The 24608-nt window shown below is 43.0% G+C and overlaps 1 protein-coding gene across 1 annotated transcript in view; it reads right to left on the bottom strand.

Annotated features, from left to right (window-relative positions):
- Nucleotides 1-24608, bottom strand: part of LOC122793438 (RNA exonuclease 1 homolog) — a 1054392-nt gene that overhangs the window by 448676 nt on the left and 581108 nt on the right. The window contains exon 10 of the mRNA XM_044061436.1: nucleotides 8781-8930. Within this exon, the coding sequence (XP_043917371.1) occupies nucleotides 8781-8930 (150 nt within the window). The remainder of the gene's footprint in view (nucleotides 1-8780; nucleotides 8931-24608) is intronic.

Genomic DNA, 24608 nt, shown 5'->3' with positions numbered 1-24608 from the left:
TGTGTTCATCAGTGACAGTGGTAAACACTGAACAGCCTGCCTGCCCCTGTGGGAGTGGTTACTGCCTAGAAACTGTAGTTTTATTGGCCATTTTGGGTCAATTCCAAACTCCTTGATCCCCTTCTCTTAAAACCCGATTGCCTTGTGGTTTTGGCATCTTTTCAGACTTGTTGGCTGTTGGTGAAGCACCCACCAAGAGGAGAAAACACAGAGAACAAAGGAGCCACTTTTGAGATTTTAAGTATTTTTCTTCAGATTATTTGTTAAGATTTCTGCATTGCCGCCTACTTTTTGGCATTTTCCAGCTTGCTAAACTTGATATCTGTATTAGGAACTGTATTTAGAACACATCTAGAGCCTGTTTACTGCATTTCCTGTGTTGCACTTATTTTAAAATAGTTTTTTTCTTAAAACTTGCATTTTACCTGTCTCTGGCCTAGCACTCAAGTGTGGGGTCATTTATTGCACTGTTCTAACTTGTTGCTACTTGTGTATCTCTGCTATCTTTAAACAAAACAAAAAAAAACAAAAAAATCTTGCTTTTTTCCCACTTTCTGAAATTAAAAAAAAAAGTTCAGTTACAGATTTGCTGTTCTGAACTGTTTGTAAGTTTCTTGGAGGCCATTGCTTGCTTGGGCTAAAGGGAAGTCTCTGTGTTCATCAGTGGCAGTGATTAACACTGAACAGCCTGCCTGCCCCTGTGGGAGTGGTTACTGCCTAGAAACTGTAGTTTTATTGGCCATTTTGGGTCAATTCCAAATTCCTTGATCCCCCCTCTCTTAAAACCGGATTGCCTCGTGGTTTTGGCGTCTTTTCAGACTTGTTGGCTGTTGGTGAAGCACCCATCAAGAGGAGAAAACGCTGAGAGAAGAAAGGAGCCACTTTTGAGATTTTAAATATTTTTCTTCAGATTATTTGTTAAGATTTCTGCATTGCCATCTACTTTTTGGCGTTTTCCAGCTTGCTAAACTTGATATCTGTATTAGGAACTGTATTTAGAACACACCTAGAGCCTGTTTATTGCATTTCCTGTGTTGCACTTATTTTAAAATCTTTTTTTCTTAAAACTTGCATTTTACCTGTCTCTGGCCTAGCACTCAAGTGTGGGGTCATTTATTGCACTGTTCTAACTTGTTGATACTTGTGCATCTCTGCTATCTTTATTAAAAAAAAAAAAAAAAAAAATCTTGCTTTTTTCCCCACTTTCTGAAATTTAAAAAAAAAGTTCAGTTACAGATTTGCTGTTCTGAACTATTTGTAAGTTTCTTGGAGGCCATTGCTTGCTTGGGCTAAAGGGAAGTCTCTGTGTTCATCAGTGGCAGTTGTAAACACTGAACAGCCTGCCTGCCCCTATGGGAGTGGTTACTGCCTAGAAACTGTAGTTTTATAGGCCATTTTGGGTCAATTCCAAACTCCTTGATCCCCCTCTCTTAAAACCCTCTTTTGCGCGTTTTTGCGCATAGCGCAGCATCGGGCAGCGCCGCGTAATCAGATTTATACTATTCCCGGCTCCACAAAGTCTACTCTTCACTTTTTCCATTAGAACTGTTCCAAATCACAAAGTAAGCACTCTATTTTCCTTCTAAAACCCAGCAGTAGCTAGGATAAATGTCTTATAAGTAAGCACTAATAAACTAAAGCACTACACCCTCTTATACTCCCTTTAAGTACTTGGCTCCCTATTGGTCCTTTTTGATCAAGTCATAAAGTAATTCCTTATACTATTCTGGCATGTCCAAAAGTCAGTTTCAGGTTTACTCTCCAGTCCAGCTGGGGTGAATATGGGAATCTTGAGGCAATGTTAAAACTGCCTTATGTACACAGACCACCCTTCTCCTCTTCCCAACAAGCTCAAATATATGTGAGAGATGCAACTATATAGCCAAACTGGAGGCTGAGCTCTCTCAACCTAGTACTGGCACGGTCAGTCTGGAGGAGAAGGTAATCACACACACCACAAATCCAGTCTCACATAGACCTATCGCAACAGCAAATCAAACACAAACACACAAAAACATACTCGGAGGCTCTAAATAAAAATCTGCCCAAGCAACAGAGACCTCCAAAGCAGACATCGAAGCAACTGCTACCCCACAACAATACCCACGTATCACATAGTTCACAAAGTCAGTGTGCCGCACAGTCACAGCCCTTAAGGCTAAAAAACACACCTAATACATTTGTAATAGGTGACTCTATTGTCAGACACACTGACATCCCTCTCACCAGGCTGAACAAGGAGAAGGTCACTGTAAGCTGCCTGTCGGGTGCCAGGATCCGCCACATAACACAAGCAGGTCACTCCAAAGCAAGTACAAATATGACTCCGTCATTGTCCATGCTGGTGTGAATGACCTGAGACATACCTCCCTGGATTACATGAAAAGAGACAGAGGAGCTCTCTGATCATGTGGCCCAGGCTGGTATGACCCCGACCTTGAGTAGCATCTTACCCTCACCAAGAATGATACCACAGTATAAAGACAAAATGATCAATTTCAACAATTGGCTAAAGTATTGGTGTCACTCAAAGGGGATCCAGTGTCTGTCAGCCTGGGATGACATGCTTGACAAGCCACGTTGCTTCGCTAGGGACAGCTTACACCTGTCACCCCTGGGTTTTCAAATACTGGCCAAGGCTCTTGCCACCCCCATAGTGCCTTTTTTAGGCAAGGCTCAAAAGACAAACCCACCTCCTTAGACAACACAAGGAAAAAGAAACTAAGGGTAATGCTGCTCAATGCACTCGAGGCTCTCCTCAGTATGGAGAATATCGATATCTGTGCAGTAACAGAAACCTGGTTCAAGGCTCCCGAGAGCACCCCAGCACTACCAGGCTATACCTCATACTATGCTTTTTGGCCCCCAAAACTTGGACCGAACCACAAGAGGAGGGGGAGTATCCATATTCATCAAAGATACCCACACCTCCAGGCTAGTGGCACTGTACGAAGCATCTGAGACCATCCATGTGCAACTAACAGTGGGCAAAACTGCCTTCCAGTTTGTAGCCTGCTACAGACCACCCTCCCAAACTCAGGAACCCCACTCGGCTTTCCTGAAGACACTGGAGAATATGAAGGTCTCTCCAAACACCATTATATTGGGTGACTTTAACTACCCAAACATAGACTGGGAGCACTACTCAAGCCCCAACACCCTAGCCCAATGGTTCCTAGAATTTATAAACTCAAATGCTATGGAACAACTGGTCACCACTCCCACAAGAGGGGAAAACATATTGGACCTGATCATCACCAACATGGGGACTCTATGTTCCATATCAGAGGTATACCCCTCATTGGTAAGATCTGACCATAAATTAATCACTATGGACATCCATATCCCGTCCCCACCCCCAGCAAAGGAAACCACGGTCGAAAACTTCTCAAAAGCAAACTTCCCTCTTCTCAAAACCGAGGTGAAATCCTTCAAAGACCCAGGGCCAGTGGAAAATACGGCCCAAACTGCAGAATTCTTTACAAATGCATTCTATGGATACCTACAGGAATGCATGGATTGTGCTATCCCAAATAAAACCAAGACACACTCCTCCAAAGGCAGGAGACCTGTCTGGTGGACCCCAGCCATAAATATGCTATACAACAGAAGGAGGAAGCTACTACATGATAGAGCAAAATCCCTGAAAGGGAAGGCAACTCTGATCAGTACTAGCAAGAAACTATGATCCCTCATAAAATCATCTAAGGCTAGCTTCGAAAGAAAAATTGCACAAGACGCTAAAGTTAATCACAAGGCTTTCTTTAGTTATGTCAGAAACCTGGGTGGAAACTCCCAGATATGCTCTGAGTTATTGCAAAATGACAAAAAATACACTGAACCCACAGACATTGCCAACATCCTGGCAGACACGTTCAGTGCAAACATCTCCCCCCCTCCCCCCAAATGAGCAAATGACTATCCCAACAGAGTGTAGCCTCCCTGACATCACAGATGCACAGGTGAGAGCTGCCCTCTCCAAAGCAAAAAACACAGCATCAATGGGACCAGACGGTGTCCCGGGCTGCGTTTTACATGAGCTCCAAGAAGAACTGAACCCTCACTTAAAATCACTGTTCAGTCTCAGCCTTACAACAGGATATGTACCCAAAGAATGGCGTACAGCAACAGTGGTCCCACTCCATAAAGGTGGTGCCACAACAGACCCCAGAAACTATCACCCTATAAGCCTAACTAGCCTGGTCTGCAAAGCTATGGAGCATATCATCATGGAACTCATAAACAAAGACATTTGGAACCTCCAAACATTGGATCCTACCCAATTTGGCTTTAAGGGCAGATCTTGCCTCTTGAACTTGGTCAATTTCTTTGAAACAGTCACCAAGGCCATAGACGAAGGGAAGGTAGTCCACACAGCCTAACTTGACCTTGCAAAAGCCTTCGACACAATACCCCACTCAGGCATCATAAATAAGCTCACCAGCTTAAATATCAACCCCTATGTCACAAGATAGGTTGCAAACTGGCTTAGGGATAGAACCCACATGGTCAGAATTGCAGATGCCATGTCAGACTCTAAACCAGTTGCAAGTGGCGTCCCACAAGGCTTAGTCCTGGGACCTCTCTTGTTCGGTATATATTTCTCTGAGGTACAGACTAACACAGGAGGACTATGGCTGACAAAGTTTGCAGATGACTGCAAACTGGGGGCCATAATCGACTCACCTGCTGACACAAGCATCCTCCAAAAAGGTCTCACAGAGACGGATAACTGGTGCCAGAGCCATGGCCTAAAGCTAAATGCCAAAAAGTGCACAGTCATCGCTTTTGGGAAAAACAAAGTGCCCACAAATTACCACATAGGTGGTAATCCATTAAGTACGGAAGAAGTAATTAGGGATTTGGGGACCCAAGTAGATTGCAATCTCTCCTTTGGCAATCACATTGCCAAAGTGGTTAGAAAGACATTCTATATAGCCCACCTTATCACGAAGGGGTTCACATCTAGATCAAGAGAGGTCATTGTGCCTCTCTACTCATCACTCATCAGGCCCATAATTGAATACAATGCCCCATTTGGGATGTACCTTACCCGACACCTGCTACAACTAGAAAGACCCCAAAGGTATCTCACCAAGAGGATCAAGGGACTCAAACAGATGCCCTACACAGTTAGGCTAAAGAAACTCCAGCTCTACTCAGTTGCTTACCGCCTACTCAGAGGCGATCTGTGCCTGACGTATAAAGCCATGTCCAACCCAGAATTAATGGGCATGCTCCACCTCAAGAAATCCAAATCCATCAGAGCTACACGGTCCAGTGACTTAAACCTCAGCACAGAAATAAATAGAACATGCTGGAGGGACAGATTCATATCCCAGAGGCTCCCCTCACTCTAACAAAATCCCAATCCATGTCAGACAGAGCCTCTCTCAATGACCCTCTTCAAGAAGAATCTTGACGTTTGGATGGGAGATCGTAAATTTACCCCTGAGATCTCTTCTGTGTCACTTGCTAGACAGAGGCACGGTAAACTAACCTTAAATGGGCTATCTTCTGTGACCTACTCTACAGAGGTACAGTCAACTAATCTAAGAAGGGTGGCGAAAGCCAAACACACTCTGGCTAGGCTTGTAAATGCCCCAGGGCAGATAGCCTAGTATCAACCTATGAACTTCCACTGGACCGCTTTTGTCAGCTTAATTTATAACTGTAGTCTCATTATTCTCCAAGCATCTCAGTGCACTCCATTCTTCAGCAGTCAAGTTCATTCTATTCTTGCAATTTTTATCAAAAGCTTTATACAAGTCTGCTTCACAAAGTTTATAAAAAGTTTCCACAATCGGAAGGCTAATGGGAACAAAAGTACTTGTTTTTTTAAATGCTCTTGGACCATTACCATAGTTCATATCATTAAATAATGTTTTCAGCGTAACAGATCTAACAAACAATTTAAGATCAACAATCACATCAGTAATTGTCACATTCTGTGTGGGTATGAACGATAACCCTTTTCCCAACAATTCATATTCAGAATCACTTAACTGTTTGGAAGAAATATGCTAAACTAAAGAGTTACCTTCTGCCACATCCTTTTGAGCATTTGGACTTCCTTCATATCTTTCTGAAACTTGCTCTTCAGTCTCCCTATGCTTTGTGACCTTTTCCTGGATGGCTGCATCGCAGAGGCTCCTTTTGTAAACAGGGTTATGGGAAAAACCTGAAGCAATTGTTCTTCGGTTTCCACGCTGTTTCTTTCTCTTGTTAGAGCTTCTACTGGAAGAGAGGCTTCACTAACCATTTTGCTGGATTGCAATTTGACCATAGTGACCTCTATCATTGTTGGTGCTGTGCCTTTTTGCCTTGTACCAGTGTCTTTTTCTGGAGGTCTACAGTCATTGGCTGTGTTTCCATTATTAGCATTCAAACTAGCATTATCTACATTGTCAATTGTGCTACATCCAGCAAGTATTATTTCCAAGTTAGTGATGTTAACCTCTATAGGACAGCATGCGTCATGGACATTATGTGTTTTTTGTTCATTTGTTTTTGGCCAAATATATATATATATATATATATATACATATACATATATATACATATATATATATACATATATATATATACATATATATATATATATATATATATATATATATATATATATATATATATATATATATACATATATACATATATATATATATATGTCCCTGCTGAAAATCATTTCTCTCTCTCTCTCTCTCCAGCCTTGCAAATTTATTGCAAAGTAGCCACCTTTCATATAAACAGACGGAATCAGAGTGCTAATTTTTTCATCTACGATGTCATTAGGAAACAATTCATATAATGTGTTCTGTGCTTGTATGATTTTCTCAACAACAATCCTTTCTTCAGTAACAGTGAAATCAATTAATAGACAAACATAGTCGAAACCGAGTTGTAAATTCAACTGCTGCCATTTTGTTAACAATTGTGGAAATCTATAACCGTAAGTCGGCATTTTAAGCACTCTTAAACCCCAGGGGATGACAAGATACTCTAAACAAGCCTCTAAATGATATTGGTGTGCATGCAGCCATTTTAACTTGTATAAATCATTTTCCAAAGCATGTATTTGATTTAATAACCAAGTCAATACCTGCCACATTCATGTTTCTGCTTTCCAGTTCGGCTTTTACTGTTTCTTTTCCTAGAAGGCACCAGAAAAAACAACAGTTTAAAGAATGGTCCCTTCTTCAGAATGAAGATCCTTAGAGTGGTTCAGTGAAGGAGAATCTCCTGATGCCTTTCTTGATTCTGGTAATGGTGTTCTCCCTTACTCAAAAAGAACAGCCACATGGGATATGACTGCCTCCTGTCTTTAGTGGCTTCCCCAGGAGCAACAGCAGGGAGATTGTGAGAGAGATGAGCAGTCCACGAAACTGATGGTTACAGTGGAGTCACCCACCAGTGGCTGAGGTGAAACAGCAGCTGGGGTAAAGAGAGATGTCTTCTGGAATAACGTTTTCATTTTTGCAACTCAGGAAAGGATTTTGATTGATAGTATTACCATGACAGAGGTCCATGTCCTACTTGTAAAAGGAGTCTCACAGCTGGATAGTGGAGCCAGGAAGAATCAGTGTTACCTTCTGACTGTAAAATACTTGGTGATATTTTCTAGTGAGAACTGCCAAACACACTAACCCTAGGTCCTTTCAAAACAGTTAATCAGAAACAGCACACTTTTCCTTACAGAAAATTATAATGAAAATAAACAAGGAAATCCCCACACTGACCAATGACCAGGTGTTAACTAAAAAGGTATCTGTCAAATGGTTAGCAGTACTTAGAAAAGTTTGTGAAGAATACAGACAGCAGTTTAAGTTTTTCTGGTAAATTTTGTAACTCTAACCCCCCAAAACCAAAAGTCCAACCTCTTAACAATAACATCTGATATAAAGGATCACTTTTTCTTCACATTGGCAACCATAAGTGAAAATATATATTTCTATGGTAAAACTTTTAGTGACAAGCACTAAAAGACCCAAATATTGCCTCAGACAATTTTTCTTACTAAAAGAAACATTCTGCACAAAAAACTGATTGAGGAAGAATTTTTCAAAAGGCCTACCTTGTAGAAGTGTTATCTTGCTATTGATCATCCAAAGCCCTCAGAGGAGCACACTCCTCTGTGACAAGAAAGTTCTGACGTTTTCTCACTCTAGACACTGATTTTATCTTACTTTCCTAATACAGGGCAATGATTAGGGCACACAGTAGGTGCCCTAAAGCTTTAGAAGCTGTCCAAGCTGGTCTGATTCTTGGCAGGACATCCCATCTCATAGAAGGATAAAGCCCTAACTACTGCGCAGGTGACTCTTGTTTAATTAGCCTCCAGGGATTCTGAGGCACTGGCAGGGAGGGATGGGCCTGCCAATCTCAAGGTGGGAGGGCCTCAGTCTAGGTGTTCCCTGCAGAGAGGTATGACTCATGAAGGAAATAGCTCTCCGATGTTACAGGCATATGTAGGGGAGGGGTGAGAGAGAGAGTAGGTCATAAATGCAAGAATCCCTTGGTTGAAGCAGTCACTAACATGACCAACCTCTCAGGATGCCCTAAGATTCCATGTTGTCCAAAGCCTCAGAATGGGTAGCTGAAGGGCAGTAAGAGAGGTTGGTGGACCCAGAGATAGATAAGGAAACTGGGACAGCTAGAAAGAATTAAGCATTAGTGGAATAAAAATCCTGATAAAATATCCTTGAGGTCTAGCAATAAACAAAACTTAAAACATATTGCAGCAAACATTTACATGAAAACATTCCAATATCTTTACTCACGGTCTACAACAAGGTCCTTTGACACACCACTGTATAAAATAGCCATTCCTTTCTTCTCAGGATGGGGTCGAGGGTAACCATTTTCTTGCAATTGTTGTTCTGTCAAAATATACTCCAGGAGATGTCTATACAAGGCAAGACCTGTAAAATCTAAACCACAGAAGCATAAAATTTCAAATGTTGTTAAATGGCAACTTCTTAAAATAAATTAAGTTTGGTAATTATGCTGGATTTATATGGACCAGGCGACTAAAATCTATTAGCAGCTCAGGCACTTGCTGGAGCTGATAAGGACAGTTGTGCCCATGCCCACCCTGGTAGGGAGGGGGATTGTCTGAGGTCATCTAATGCCACAATTCCAGAAAGGAAGAGTGGAACTGCACAAGGTAGTCCTGGAACAAGAATGTGGCCACCTAACTACTTTGGTGGTAGCTCTCATCATGAGTACATGACAGCATGCATCAGCAAGGGTACTGTGATTCCCATGTAATACGAGTCATCTGTCCCATCACTTGGGGAAGAGTCAGGCCTAAATTAATGCATCTGCACTGGTGAGATGCTAGCAAGGGCACAAACTATGGCTGAAGTAGCTTGTGTTCTGGAAGATACCTTTGTTATGGTGTCCTGCCAACAGGGAAAAGACTCTGCTCACTGGGGAATTTCCAGGATGGTGGAACAAATGGGCTTGGTTGGTAGCGTGAGGCTCCTTGGTCAATAAGACAGGTGGAAAACGCTCACAGAAAAAATAAAACATTCAGAATAGTTTCAGATAACTGTCTCATCTCCAGTGAACACACACAGAGAAAACCCAGATTCACTTCTTGGCATTCTAACTATTGCAAATGAAAATTACAGAATAGATGGGTTATGAAATACAAGTAATTACTTGCTTCAAATAATGAAGCATTTTGTTTCCCTGTGTGCAAGAAGTCTTCTTTACACACCATCCCTATGCCACTTGAAAATAGAATTTCCCCTCTTAGGTAACACATTCTTCTGCAATAATGTCAAGCAACATCTGTAATAAGAAACTGGTGACGCGTATGCCACAAGTGAACAAGCTTACAGTTTTTGAACAAGTATTCCTAGGTGGCTATCAACTTTAAAACAAGTTCCACTCTAAAAGGAACAGGCAGTAAAACAAGCACAATTTATTTTTTTTAAATCTGTTGCCACATGTCCACTACTCTGTACTCATCACTATAATCTATTCCTAAGGCCACTCAAACCCAACATCACACAAAAGGTATGTTTCATTTTGATATTAAGTGTACCGCCACAATGGTCGGACTTTATAGCACTGCATTTTATTCTTTAATATGTTCTAAGTCTCACTGATGTATCTATTAAACTACATTTTCCACTGCTCACACAGCAAGTTTCAGAGCAACACTCCTTTCTCTATAAAATTGTACTTCGTTCAATTTTATCCTGAGCCACTTCCCCCTCCCTGTAACAACTTATTCCAACCCCATTTTTCACTCCAACCTGATTGGTCCAAAAAGCAATCTCTTAATCTAAGGTGGTTAATTAGTGATAAACATAGCTTGATTTCAAATATTGATGCATAGAGTTTACCTTTTTTGAAACAAGCATTTACTGTACAATTCTTGCAAAAGAGAGACACTTTATAGGCAGCTGTGTGACATCTGACCTACTTCCTAAGGAATATGTTACGCTACTAGCTGATAAGGCCAGCACAAAGCATGAGTTTTGAAAGAAATCACTTTGACTAATTTAGCTCTTCAACAATTTTGAGTAGTAGTAGTAAAGAAATTACCTATTAAACTAATGTCCAATGGATTTTCCAGACTTTAGCTATACTTTTCCATGTTTCAGAATATAAAACAATCTGTAGTAATGACTATATTTCTACATACTTTGCAAAGTGACAGCAGAATCCCCTTGGTGGGACAGAAGAGATCGATTTTGTGCAGACATTACAGTGCATGCATCATTTATGTACTGTGAGCCAGGTATTAGCCAGACTTGATTATGCAGTAATTAGACTGCATATTCCACATCAGAGTCCAGCCAAAGACAGCTATAGAGATTCATTTCACAGAATATGCTCTAGTTTTCAGATGAAATGCTTTGCAAGTTACTTTACAGGAATGAAGCTTTTCCTACTCATTTCCAGTGTACGTGTTCACAGGTAGTTACGAGGCATGCAGTCAAGAGGACGACTAAAGAGCATAGCACAATTTCCCACTTGCCCAAAGTGACTGTCAGGTTAAGTGGAGGATGACAGACTCAAACTCTGTACCACATGAAGCAGCTCATTACGAGCTCATATACTTAATCTTATGTGCTGACAGATATGCCAATTATAACATTCTTACTGCACTATTCTCAAACTATACATGCATTCTAAACTGTCACAAAAACAGCACCTATATTCAATACATGTGGCACTGATATTTCAAAGATAACAGATTTAAAATCGACACTTTTTCTTTTGCTGAGAAAGCTAAACAAATACAAGGCCTTCTGTATTAGATAGCTGATGGGATCTCTTTTCTGAGAGCCTTCCAAAAGCTGTTCTACTCAGAGGTGCTTGCACCTCCAGACATAAGCTTCATTACTGTTAAGCACAAGATCAGAACACTAGGACTCCATGACCCACATCTTTCTTGCCATTTGTGCACTTTGGACTAAATTCTGATTATAGGAAGACATGTAGGACAGCTCCTGCATCTGATGCCAGAAGAAAAAGTTCCCTTAAGTATCCACACAAGTGTTCCAAATGTGGAAGGGAGATGCAGTGAAACAAAAGTGCTGGGGAATAGGTCTCACTTTAAAGCAAAATCTGCTTTTACTTTAAGTAAAATGTACTTTTCTGTGGAAAATGTATTCAACTGTTACATGCACAATCAACAATTACACTTAGAAGATAAATTTGAGTAAAACTGTAAACAAACATCAACGGTGACAATGTGTCTTTACTGGTTAAGAAAACATTTTTAGGCACTATACTAAACCAACCAGCAACAATTCAATATCTTCCAGTCTTATATTACTCAAATCGGATCTACCCCCCCCCCCCCAAAAAAAAAAAAAAAATTATAAGTTTAATTAACATGCATCTAGGCTAAACTCGATTCCCATTCGATGGTCATTATTTATAAAATCATTTTTACTGATTGTAACAGTTGTCAGACTCAGTATCAGAGCACACCTATCCCCTTTCCACGCTAACAAGAGAAGACATATCTACAACTTGATCTAGGTACTCCTAACTACAAACAATGGAGTCTTTACATACACATTTTCTTCAAAGTCACTTTCTTCACGTCAGGTGGGTAATATGCATAGCTTAACTCTTAATATTCATCTTCATAGCTTTAGGGTGTGTACTAGTATAATACAAAAATATTACTGTGCAAGTAAACTTGCTTTAACATTAGACGTTCAAATTGCCGATACTGCAGTAGCCCTGAGCTATATGGGTTATATCTTACACAGGATAGAACAGCTAGCTAACTTCCAAAGCTTCAGGGCACCTTCCACATTCCCCCAAATCATTAGTCTACTCAAACTGAGCTGACTAACTGTCAGATTTGGGTGCAAAGCCCATCAGAGCTTTCATGCCAACTTAGTGGAGGAGGCTAAAGCCTGTGAAGACAATGCAAGGAAAAGAAAAAAAATACAGGTCCATGTGACAAAAACATCATGGAGAGAGCAAGTGGCTACTGAAGCAGCGATCACTTGAACATCTACGGTTATAGTAAGTTTACTAACACAGCTGTACTATGTTCATCAATATGGTCACTGCTGCAGTAGCCTAAACTATATGGTTAGATTACCATAGCTTAGGAGGACTGGAAGGAGAAAGGATGAGGGTCTAAGAACCCCAAGAGAATGGTCCAAGCAAAATCTGTACTAGGCCTGTTGAAGGAATCTAGATTAAAATACTTCATAAAAGTATGCACACATGACCAAGTTGCTGATTCTAGAATACTTATATAAGCTACCCCTTTCCAAAGAGCCACAAATGAAGTCAGGTCCCTAACAGAATGAGCCTTAACTCTGCCTGGAATAGTGTTTTTACAGTGGGAGTAACAAAAGGTAATAGCTTCAGACAACCATTTAGAAACCGTTTGTTTTGACACAGGTTGCCTTTTTATCTTACCGTCACAAGAAATGAACTGATCAGAAGTTCTGAAAACATTTTGTTCTGTTAAGATTGTACTCGAGCTGTGCAAGTAACTCAAAAGAAGAAGAATGGGTAATACGTTGTAAAGTTTCAAACATTTTGAAATTGGGCACTGTCACAAACTGTTTTAGGAAGGAAAGATCCAGAATTGGTCTCCCAAGAATCTTTCTTTGGTACCAGGAACATTCTTCAATAAAAACCTTCTCTTAGGAGAGAGGGAGGGAGGAATAGCTACAATTAACCCCTAAGACAGCATGTACTGTAGGAGAGGAGGGAAGATAAAAGTTTGGTCTGGCAGATCAGGAGGAATCCCCAGGAAAGGACCTCACACTGCCATCTGTAGCATTGATGGATCAGATTCAAAACCCATCTGTCTGAAACAGTTTGTAGCCAAAGACAGAGAGAGATGAGTATTAAGAACAAGGTCCCTGATATAGTCATTATAACCAACTTAACTGTCATATGTTCTTGGGTGGGGGGTGCTAATTTCTTTTTGGAACCTCCTGCAACTGCTTTTTAAATGCTTACTTGCCAGCAATTTGTTGGGATTAATTATTTTGCTTTTTACTAAAGTTAGAGGAGGGACTGAAAAATCTGAGATGTTCCTTGAAACAGCTTTCCTCTTTTAGTACACTTTGAAAGACCTCTGCAGCAGATGTTCTAAAAACAAGATCTCTATCCAAGGGAGAATTTAAAATCTCACTCTTGACATCCTTTGGGAAGTTCTGTGAATGCAGCTAGGCAAATCTTGCCAAAACAGCTCCAGTGGCAGCAGACCGAGGTGGCATCTATTGAGTCATAGGCGCATTTCAAACAATGAGAGTGATTTGGGAAAGCAGATTTCTCCTCACAGGAAAAACTGATGCCCAAACTCTACTCATACTTTCACAGTTAGCCAGGATAAACTTCAGCATACGAGCCTGACACCTGAGAATTATTTTTATTTTTGCAGCAAGCGATTTACTGAAATTGATCCTAAATGATGAATAAACATTCCCTGAATTACCAACACAAAAATGAGATCGTATAACCATCTAGACATAATTAACCAGAAACAAAGGATAAATTATATGTAATAGAACTAAAAAGTCAAATAAATGTACTTAAAAGATTCAGTACTGTAACAGGGAAAACATATCCTTTCCATTGTAATCCTTAATACGGCAAACCTAAAAAGAAAGGTATGAAAGCAGCAGTCTAAACAGTTCCAAATATATATTTATTTATGTATGGTATGGTATTGTTTACAGCAGTATTTCAGTTGGCTGCTTTTAAACCCTGTATGAAATGTGCCCACAAATCCCTTATCCTGTCCCACATCTGTAAATTTGGAGGTATACTCATACCTGCTATCGCTCTGCTGCGGATATGACAGAATTTCTGACCTCTGAGGATCTAAACTTTAAGCTCTTCCCCAGATAAGTAGGTGGGCATTTCCAATTCTGAAGCAATACAAGTCTGTACTACTGCTGATACCTGTAATATCCATTCCCTATACAAAGGGGTTTTCATGCAGACATTCGGCATAACACCTGCCAAAAGTCAGGACTTGCATGGAATATCTAATCCTAAAGTTACCCGCAACCATCCTACCACAATACTCCAAAATTTGAAAATTATAGGGTAGTCCCACATTTTGTACAGAATATTCACCCCATGGGGTACACATTCCCTGCAGATATCCTTATTTTTAAAGCCAAGATCACTTCTCGTACTGCCTACACAATAGCCTTTTTGGTACTAGAATACCATATTCTCAAATACAGAGGGGACTTTTTTGAAATCTCTTACCAGACAAAGGTATAATCTGTGTGTCAAACATGTTGAATCTCCAGATGAGAGATCCAGGACTACTACTGATAAGAGCACCTTAGTTCTACATGGTGATATGAGGATGTGGTAAAAACTATATATTTTTTTATTATTACTTCCAATTGTCCTAAAAGATGACCTTTGCTTTATTGTGAAGAGGGGAAGGGGATCAACTTCTACATAATGTGAAAAGGGGCACTACTGATCATATAACAAAGTTGCAAAAATTTCCAAAGGGAAGCCCTCGGAAGGTTCCAATGCTTACTTAGTTCTTTGAAACTCTGTAGTCCTCTCTTTTCATCTGTCTTACAGGTAAGCCAAGATCACAAAGCCATTCATTTCCTAGATTTTTCTAGTCTTTCTTGTCCAAAGAGATTCCTCCACTAAGAAAATAAGAGTTACTCCATAACAGGATTAAAGAGTCCCAAATACCTAGCCAGAAGGTAAACCATGAGACTGTTTTAAGATCAAAATGGGTAACATGTAAGAAGTGGCAAAAGGTAATTGTTTAGAAAGAGATCTGGGAAACCAACTGAACCCCCATGATGAGTGAGTGTAGTAAATTCCATTCAAGAGTTCCCCATAAGGGAAGACTATAGTGACAACAGAAATGTCAACGTCAAAGAAAACATTGTAATTCAGAACTACAGTGTAGCTGAACGAAATTACAATGCTTCATTCTCAATGCAGGAAACAGTTGCACATATAGACAGAGAAAAATTAATAAAATATCACAGTAGAAATTTAATAAGTAACAATTAGTAAAGTAGGACAGCAGTGACCCACACCCAACCCAGAACAGGAGACAAGGAAGACAAGGAATATGAAGGTAATATTGTCAAAGTAAAATTGAAGCAATAGCAGATTAGACTGTGTTATTGCACGGTTTGTATATTGCACTTTACAGTCCTTCAGTGTGTAGGTGAGCTACCTCAGTATTGCACTTAGTTACTGCACATCCATAAAATAAAGCTGAGTAAGCTGAAAAGCCCTAGTATAGTTTCCCCAGTTTAGAATCCAGAGAACTGTAAAGGAAACTGATGTATCCCGAATTGCCTGCTTCACCATTTTTCTCCTCTCACCCCCAGATGTAGTAATCCAAGTTCTTCTATTTTCCCAAGTGAAAGATAGGAAGGAAGAGTAGGGATATGTCAAAAGACACAAAATAACAAAGGGTAACAAATATCTTAAGCTTTAACCTCTACACTATGCAAAGACTAGCCTGCCAATAGGGAAGTATTTAATATCCTGTTCAGTGGTTCTACAGCAAAAAAGAAGAGTGGTGGGAAAGGAGACAACCAGAGTGGTGTCTCTAAGGGAAAAGTGTCTGAGGTCAAGCCATTAGTGAAGACAGAGGGCATAAAGCCTTCACCTTATCTATCAAGTCTTTAGGAAAGTCCATTTCCATCTGGACATTCCATAGTAGTCTCACTTAAAAAGAATCAAAAGCTTTTTCAAGTCAAATAAAGCAGATACAGGTTCCAGTACGTTCTCCACACCCCGAAAATAAAGAGCAGCTTTTGAAAATTATCTGTACTACTTTTCTCTTTAACAAACTATGCTTGTGTCCACTAAGTTAATTTATGTTAGCCGACATTTGTCAATATCTTAGCACAGACCTTAAAATCTACATTCAAAAGCAAGATACGTTTGAAGTTTGCTGACAGAGTATAATCTTTGTTTGGTTTAGTAAGGACTGTTAAGGTAGAAGGGTTAATCTTCTGAAAATGGCCAAAGGTATTATACAACTCCGTCAAACTCAGAACTAATATGTGTTTGAGCACAGCATAAAGTTATTTACCAAGACCATCTACGCCTGGGACTTGCCCTTGTTTCATAACCCTAAAGGAGTTTATTGCCTCAGTTTCTGTAGTACTTGCTTGTAATACAGTCTTCTGTGTCTCTGCCAGTTTAGGGAGATTAGCCTTACTAATGCCATCATTAAAACGGTTGGAAGAAATTTTAATCGTTTGGGATATGGATACAGTTCCTTAAAAGAAAGACTTGAAATCATCATTGAAAACTTTAGGGTGAGTAATGAGGATCTGGGACCTAGACCTCCTAATTCCCGGGATGATGCTTGCTCTTTGCCTTAGTTTGAGTTTGGGTGCTAATGGTCCCCAATGCCACAGCTTGATGTTTGCCCCTTTCCAAATAGAATTGTAATTTTTCCATTAGAGAATTCTAAAAATTAGAAGTTATGTACTCACCATAACGTTCCATCTGAGTAGGTAGTTCATTTGTCTGCAACCTGTGGGTTACGGATCCGATATCAGATCTGAGCCGGCAACTTGTTTCAAGCTAATGGATCCGAGCTCCTAGCCCCTCCCTTCACCCATAATCCCCTGCTAACCCTCCATGACCTCAGATCGAGTTTGCCTCTCCATATATATCCAAGAAAGGATACCTAAAAACTAATAGATCCAAGAAGGTCAGGGGGAAGGAGGGGGGATGGTTGCAGACAAATGAACTACCTACTCAGATGGAACGTTATGGTGAGTACATAACTTCTAAATCTGAAGTAGGAATGTTCATTTGTCAGCAACCTGTGGGACAGAGTCCCCAGCTACCTGCACCCTGGGTGGCCATCATGGAAGGATATTATGAAGCACCGAGAGCCAAAGGATGCTCTCCTCTAGAAAGCAGGTCTAGCTTGTAGTGGTTGATAAAGGTATGAGATGAAGCCCAAGTGGCTGCAGAACAAATATCATCCAAAGGAACTCTAGACTTGAAAGCCGCAGAAGTAGAAATGGAGCGAGTGGAATGAGCACGAACTCCTTCTGGTGCGGGTCTACCCGAGGCTTGATAAGCTAGCAGGATACATTGGGAAATCCAGCGAGATAAAGATACTTTAGAGATAGCTTTCCCCAAGTTAAATTTGTCAAAGGAAACGAACAGCTGGTCGGATTGTCTATGGCCAGCCGTCCTATGGGTATAAAAACTATGCTGCGTATGAACATCCAATGAGTGCAGCTTGTATTCACCCTTATTTTGATATTTAGGGAAGAAAACCGGTAAATTTATGGATTGGTTTATGTTGGTTTCTGATGCTATCTTGGGAAGAAAGGAGGGATTGATCCTGAGGTACACTCTATCAGGGTGAAAAATCAGGTATGGAGGCTTTACAGAAAGAGCCTGAAGTTCCGACACTCTTTTCGCTGAAGTAATGGCTACAAGGAATGCTGTTTTCCATGACAAGAATTTGAGATCCACTGAAGCAGCGGGTTCAAAGGGTGGAGCAGTCAAGGCTTGAAGAGCTAAAGTAAGATCCCATGGGGGTACGGCTTCTTTACCAGGAGGTCTAAGTAGAAAGGTACCCTTGAGAAAGGTTTTACACAATTTGGCTGACATCAAGGGTCCTGTATCATGTCCCACATGATAATGAGAAATGACTGCCAATTGCACTTTGACAGTTGAACAACTAGCACCTTCTTGAAAGAGTTCAGTTAGGAAGTCTAAAATGGATGGAAGAGGAGCCGTAAAGGGATCTAGATCGCGGCGCTCCACCCAGATGGAAAAACGTTTCCATTTGCTGTGATATACCTTCCTGGTGGAGGGCTTATGTGCTGCCACGAGGATGGCTTTGACTGGTGAAGAGATACCGGGAGTCCTAACTAGGAGTGGAACTGGAGCAACCAAGCTGTCAGTTTCAGATTGTCCAGGTTTGGAGTTGGCAAGTCCAATGGATGGGAGATGAGATCCGGAATGGGATCTAGAATCCAAGGGTGATTCACAAGGTGAGACCACAGGTAAGGGAACCAAATTTGTCGAGGCCAGAATGGGGCAATGAGAATCATCTTGCTCCCCAACCGCGAGGCTTTCTGTAAGAGTTGTATCATCATTGGAAGAGGAGGATAGGCATAGAGTAGACCGGGTGGCCAAGCATGCACCAGAGCATCTCTTGGAGATTCCCCTGGTGGGGGGATTAGAGCGATTGTCGCATTTGGCGTTTGATGGAGAAGCAAAAAAGATTGCAGCAGGGTTGCCCCCATGTTGCGAATATCTGCTTCGCTACTAGAGGATTGAGAGACCACTCGTAGGGGGTAAGAAGGGTGCGGCTGAGCTTGTCCGCTAGGATGTTGGTCCTCCCAGGAATGTGCGTTGCAATCAGAAAGCGGTTGGTGGAGATCGCCCATTCCCACTCTCTCATGGCTTTGCGGTAAAGAGGATAAGATCTGGTTCCCCCCTGTTTGTTGATATACCAGACCACTGACATGTTGTCCGAGTGAATTGCAATCGTTCCTGCGGGGAGGAAGCTCTGAAGTGCTTGCAATGCCAACAGCACCGCTCTCATCTCCAGAACGTTGATATGCAGGGAGGTCTCTGTATCGTTCCACGTGCCTTGGACTGTCCTGCCTGAGTAATGCCCCCCCCCACCCGAGGCAGGAAGCGTCCGTGGTCACCGTGGTGATAGGGGGAGAGGTGCAGAAGGGACGGCCCGTATGGAAGTTTGATGCTTGGAGCCACCATAGTAGCGCCCTTCTGCAAGCCTTGCTGATAGCAATGGGATGGTGGAGAGGAAGGGATAGGAAGGACCATTGCACTAACAGAGTCCATTGCAGGACTCGCATGTTCAAACGGGCGCATGGAAGGAGTGTAATCGCTGCTGCCATGGAGCCTAGTGCCCTCAGGATCAATTCCGCTGGTGAAGCCTCTGAATGAAGGATAGCCCGCACATGAAGTTGAAGATTTCTGATTCTCTCGGCAGTTAGGAAGGCTCGCAAATCTCTGGTGTTTATTCTGGCACCTATAAATTCTATGATCTGTGTTGGAGCCAGTAGGGATTTGCCGACATTGATAGTAATGCCTAGTTGTGGGGCTAGATGGAGAAAGAAGTCTCTGGCTGAGCAAAGTAGATGCCTTGTTGGTGCGGTCAGGAGCCAGTCGTCCAGGTACGGGAAGACCTGAATTCCCTGGAGTCTCAGGTGGGCCGCAATCACTGCTAACACTTTGGTGAACACCCGGGGGGCTACGGTGAGGCCAAAGGGAAGGACCCTGAACTGGTAGTGACTGGCTCCCAGCCGGAAGCGAAGGAACCTCCTGGATCGTTTGCCCATTAAGATGTGGTAATACGCATCCTTGAGGTCTATAGAGCACATCCAATCGTTCTCCCTCAGAAGGGGGAGGATAGATTGAAGAGTGACCATTCGGAATTTTTCCTTGGTTACTGACAGGTTCAAGCAGGAAAGGTCTAGGATGGGTCTCAGATCCCCCGTCTTTTTTGGCACCAAAAAGAACCTGGAGTAGAACCCTAATCCGAGCTGGTCTTGGGGGACGGGCTGGATGGCTCTTTTTCTTAGCAGCTGCTGTATTTCTGCGGCCTCCCTGTGATCGGGTGGTACATCGGGGAGGTTCTTGGATTGGGGGACATGGAGAATTGGTATTTTGTACCCTCTGTATATGATGCAAAGCACCCAGTGGTCTGTTGTGATGGACTCCCATGCCGCTAGATGCTTCGAAAAACACCCCCCGACAGCCTCCAGAGTGGAGCAGCCGGGCAACCCCTCAGGGCTGTTGCGCAGGCCGTTCAGAGAAAGGTTCTCTGGACCCGAAATTTTTCGGAGCCCCTCTGCCCCTAGGGCGACGTCCTCCCTGTCCACCTCTGCCACGGTAGGACTGGTTGTCCGGAGTTGGTTGGGAATGTTGTGATTTTCGGAACCACATCTTCTTCTGACCCTTTTGGCTCCTTGAAAAGGTCCACTGGGGAGCAGAGAAGCGGACTCCAACGGCAGACAACGTCTTCCCGTCCTTCTCGCTCTGGACAAGCGTCTCGTGAACTGTTTTGCCAAAAAGGGCAGAACCATCAAAAAGGGCGTTTGCGAAGGACGCTTTAAAGGGTTCCGTAAAGTCGCAATGACGGAGCCAGGCCTGACGTCTCATGACTAGGCCTGCTCCGCTGGCCCTAGCGGCTCCCTCTGTGGCATGGGACAATAGCCGCATAGAGGTGTTTGAAATAGATCTCAGAGTGGCCATTCGGGTGGAGTACAATTGTTTATCCTCCTCCGACATGGACTCAGGGGGGGATGCAGCGTATTCTTTGATAAGATCCCGCTGCATCCTGATGACATGTGCCATATAGTTCAGAGACCTTACTGAGAAGGTCGCAGAACTAAAGACTCGCTTCCCTAAGCGATCCATCAAACGGGACTCTTTGCTCGGTGGATGGACTGAGGGACTCTCCTGAGCCAATTCCCTCTTTGTGGCTGCCGCCGTCAACATGGCATCTACAGGGGGGCCCTTACTCCAATGTGACTGGTCTGAGGGGGGGCTAAGAATCCTATCCAGTCGCTTGGGTATTGGCTCCACGGTGTCCGGATCCTTCCATGCCCTGGTGGTAATAAGGTCCACCAGGGGATCGGCTGGAGGGGACACCCAGGAGGTAGACGGGCCTGCCTCGAATGCCTCCAGAAACACGGACTCGTCAGAGGAAGACTTGGGGGCAGACCACCCACCTCTGATTCTCAGCATCTCCATGATGTCTCCAAAGGAGACATCCTCAGGGGGTGATCTTGGGGAGCCTTCCCCTTCCTCCAAGTCCGTGTCCTCGGTTAAGGACTCAGGGGAGTCCACGTGCCTCCTATTGCACTTATGCTTGCGGGGAGCTTCCTCGGGGGGACTGTCCGAGGAGGCCTCGCCAGCAACATCTTGTTCCAATGGAACTATCTGTGACATCGAAGCAGGCTGTCCCTTTGGCCGGGTGATGGAAGCCTGGCCCAGCAGAGAGGGAGTGCAGGGAGGAGTCGATGCAAGGACCGGGGGTTCGGATGCTCTCAACAGAGCCCTCTCCACAACATCGAATGCCGAGGGAGAGCCACTCTCCAATGGATCCGAAAGTCGGCTCCCACTCGGATCCGATGAAGGGATCGGAGCCGGCGCCGAGACCGTCAGATCCGAGGGACCAGTGTGCTCCGACCTGGAAGGAGCCGAAGGCACACTGAATCCCCCGGATCCGAAGCTCGGACCACGGCTCCGAGAGGTCGGATCCGACAGACTCGAGGGTAGGGTCGGATCCGAAGTACCAAGTACTGTCGGCGCCGACCCACCCCCCCGGCTCCAAGGCTGCTCGGCTCCGAGCGCTCCGAACCCGGGCTGCGGGTCGGAGAAGGAGCAATTGGGTGAAAAAAAGGTGTCGAGCTCCCCCCCTGAGGGGGGGGAGGCAAGAGCACTCCCATCTGCAGCTGGGCCTGGATGAACCTTCGCATCATCTGGTCCAAGTCTGCATCAGATAAACTGAATGTGGATCTCGAAGGGGCCACTGAGGCAGGCCTGGAATGCCGCCTCGATGACCTCGACGGAGATCGGGTCTCCTCCTCCTCGGGCCCCGGGGAGAAAGAAGGGGATCGGAGCCGAGGAGGAGGAGACCTAGAAGCAATGGCGGGAGAAGCCCGCTTAGCTGGCGGGGCCGAAACGGAGGTCTCGGCCCGCCGCTTGTGGTGCTTCTCCCTCTGTTTCTCCCTCCTGGCCTCCCTGTCCTCCGACACTTTAGCGGGAATTTGAGTCCCAGTCAGAGGCAGGGGGGCAGGAGTGGCAACCATCACAGGCTGTGATGGAGCCACAGGAGCAGCAGAGGTAGCGGAGGCCGAAGCTGAATCCGGGGGTAGAAGTCCCGCCAGGACCAGCTTCGACCTCCATTCTTTCAGTGCCCTGGGGTTGAACGCTGCACAGATAGTACAGCCCGAGGTGAGGTGTTCAACCCCAAGGCACCGAACGCACCGAGTGTGGCCATCAGCCGGGGAGAGCTTATGGCCACACTCGGTACATTTAGAAAATATGGCTTTTGGGGTCTCAGTCATTCCCTTTTTTTTTTTTTTTTTTTAACTAAAAGGAATAAAACTACACACACACACAGGCCCCAAAAAAAACACTCAACACACACTCACACACTAGCGACCAGCGAAGGGAGGGTATTAATTAAAAATATAGGGAACCTAACTCATACACACTTTAAAAGTTTTAATGTAAAATAAAAATTTAAATTTTGACGAAAAATGTAGAAAAAAGGTAACTTTTTTTCACTTATCTGCGGAGCTCTGAAGAGGATCCAGCCATCACAAGTGCGGCAAACTAGATCTGAGGTCATGGAGGGTTAGCAGGGGATTATGGGTGAAGGGAGGGGCTAGGAGCTCGGATCCATTAGCTTGAAACAAGTTGCCGGCTCGGATCCGATATCGGATCCGTAACCCACAGGTTGCTGACAAATGAACATTCCTACTTCAGATCTGAAGTTTCATGAGCATACATTTTCCTCAAACATATCAAACGCCTTCCCATCCTTGTCAGAAGGAGAGGGATTAGTATTAACATATTTAACAGCAGCTGGATTCGCTAAGAAAACAGCTGTTAGATCAGGTCTGGTGTTAGTTTATATAACGTTCCTCAGTCTTTCAAGTTTTACAATCTATCAGCTTTTTAGGAACAGCAAGCTGATTGTTAGGAAAATTGTGGGGTACAACAAAAACATCCTTCAAAGCAGACAGAAATGAAGCAAAAGGTAAAGGTTCTGGAAATTCCAGATGTAGCAAATCATAGGATTTGCTTAGGGAATGAGAAACATCACTGTTTTCTCACTGAAAAAAATTATTCATCCTAGAAATATTTTCAGAGAAAGAATCCTTCACAAGGACGATCTGACATCACTTTCTCCTCACAATCTAAATCAGAGAAGACAAATTTGCAATCTCTTGAATCTCTTCATAGAAATGGGAATCCCTTTCTCCCTTTCTAAAAACAGCCTTAAAAGAAGGATCAACAGCCTGCACTAAACTCAGAGTCAAGTCTAATAAACTACTACTGTCCATAGTAACCGAAACAAGAGAAGATATACATTTAGCTTTTTGTTTCTGGCAGGAATTTCTGAAAAGAACCACCAGGAAAAGAAAATGTACTGAGGAAGGGGACTAGCACTCTAACCAGAGACACTCTCCATGTCTTTCTACCATGACTTACAAGGGTGACTCTCCCTGGTCAGTTAAGGGCACACCACGAGCTGTGCAGGATGTGGTTAATCTTCAGTCAATGGTGGCTGTAGGGACTACACAAGGGGGGGGGGTCTGAAGAAAAAGAAGAGTGATCCAAGGAACCAGCTTTAGCAACAGCAAAATCACTCACCTGAGGTTGAGGCAAACTACCAGCCTGAAGTGGTGGCAAAAACTGCTTAATAATCTTTCTTTTTGTGAATGGAAGAAGGTACAACTAAGTAATCAGTACTTTATTCCATGGTCAAGCTAAAAATGGTACCCGATTCCCAGGTAAGCTTAGCCAGTAATGCAAGTTAAGAATTAAAAAAAAAAGTTACTTTTCCCATAAAAAACATAGTAATAAGCACTTTAAACACTTAATCCAGCCCCAAAAAGTAAAACAGTTTCTCAACAGAAAAAAAATATTTTGAACATCTTTTAACAACTTTTTTTACCACAAATGCAAAGTGACACACCCATTTAATAGTTAATAAAGTCATGAGACAGTCAACAAAACACTTTTTCCTAGCTTAAAAGTTAATTTGTGAAAAATGTAAGTGCAAGTTTTTTTTCCCCCGAAGAGAACTTACCTGCCCAGCAATGAAACAGCATCACCAGACCATCAATCCTCAAAAGCCTGTACAGAGTTCTCTTCAGCAGAAGAAAAGCTCTGAAAGCCTAGAAGCCCAAACCTGACTTTTAGCCAACTCAGCTCAAGCTGAAACTTTTTGGGCATATGGAGAGCGCTCTGAAGCTTAGGAAGCTGTCCGGCTGTTACATGCTATGTGGGATATAACCCTTAGGTTATTGCAGCAGTGATCATAAAAATGCGCTCCTTCATTGTAACACTCATTTCCATACAGCTTTGATTCAAAATAATGAGTAGCCATATTTTTATACTCA

Source organism: Protopterus annectens, chromosome 2.part0 (genome assembly GCF_019279795.1).
Source record: "Protopterus annectens isolate FY-2018-M chromosome 2.part0, PAN1.0, whole genome shotgun sequence".
NCBI classification, from domain to species: domain Eukaryota; kingdom Metazoa; phylum Chordata; order Ceratodontiformes; family Protopteridae; genus Protopterus; species Protopterus annectens.
The sequence above is the reverse complement of the archived record's forward strand: the minus strand, read 5'-3'. Positions and strand labels throughout refer to the sequence as shown.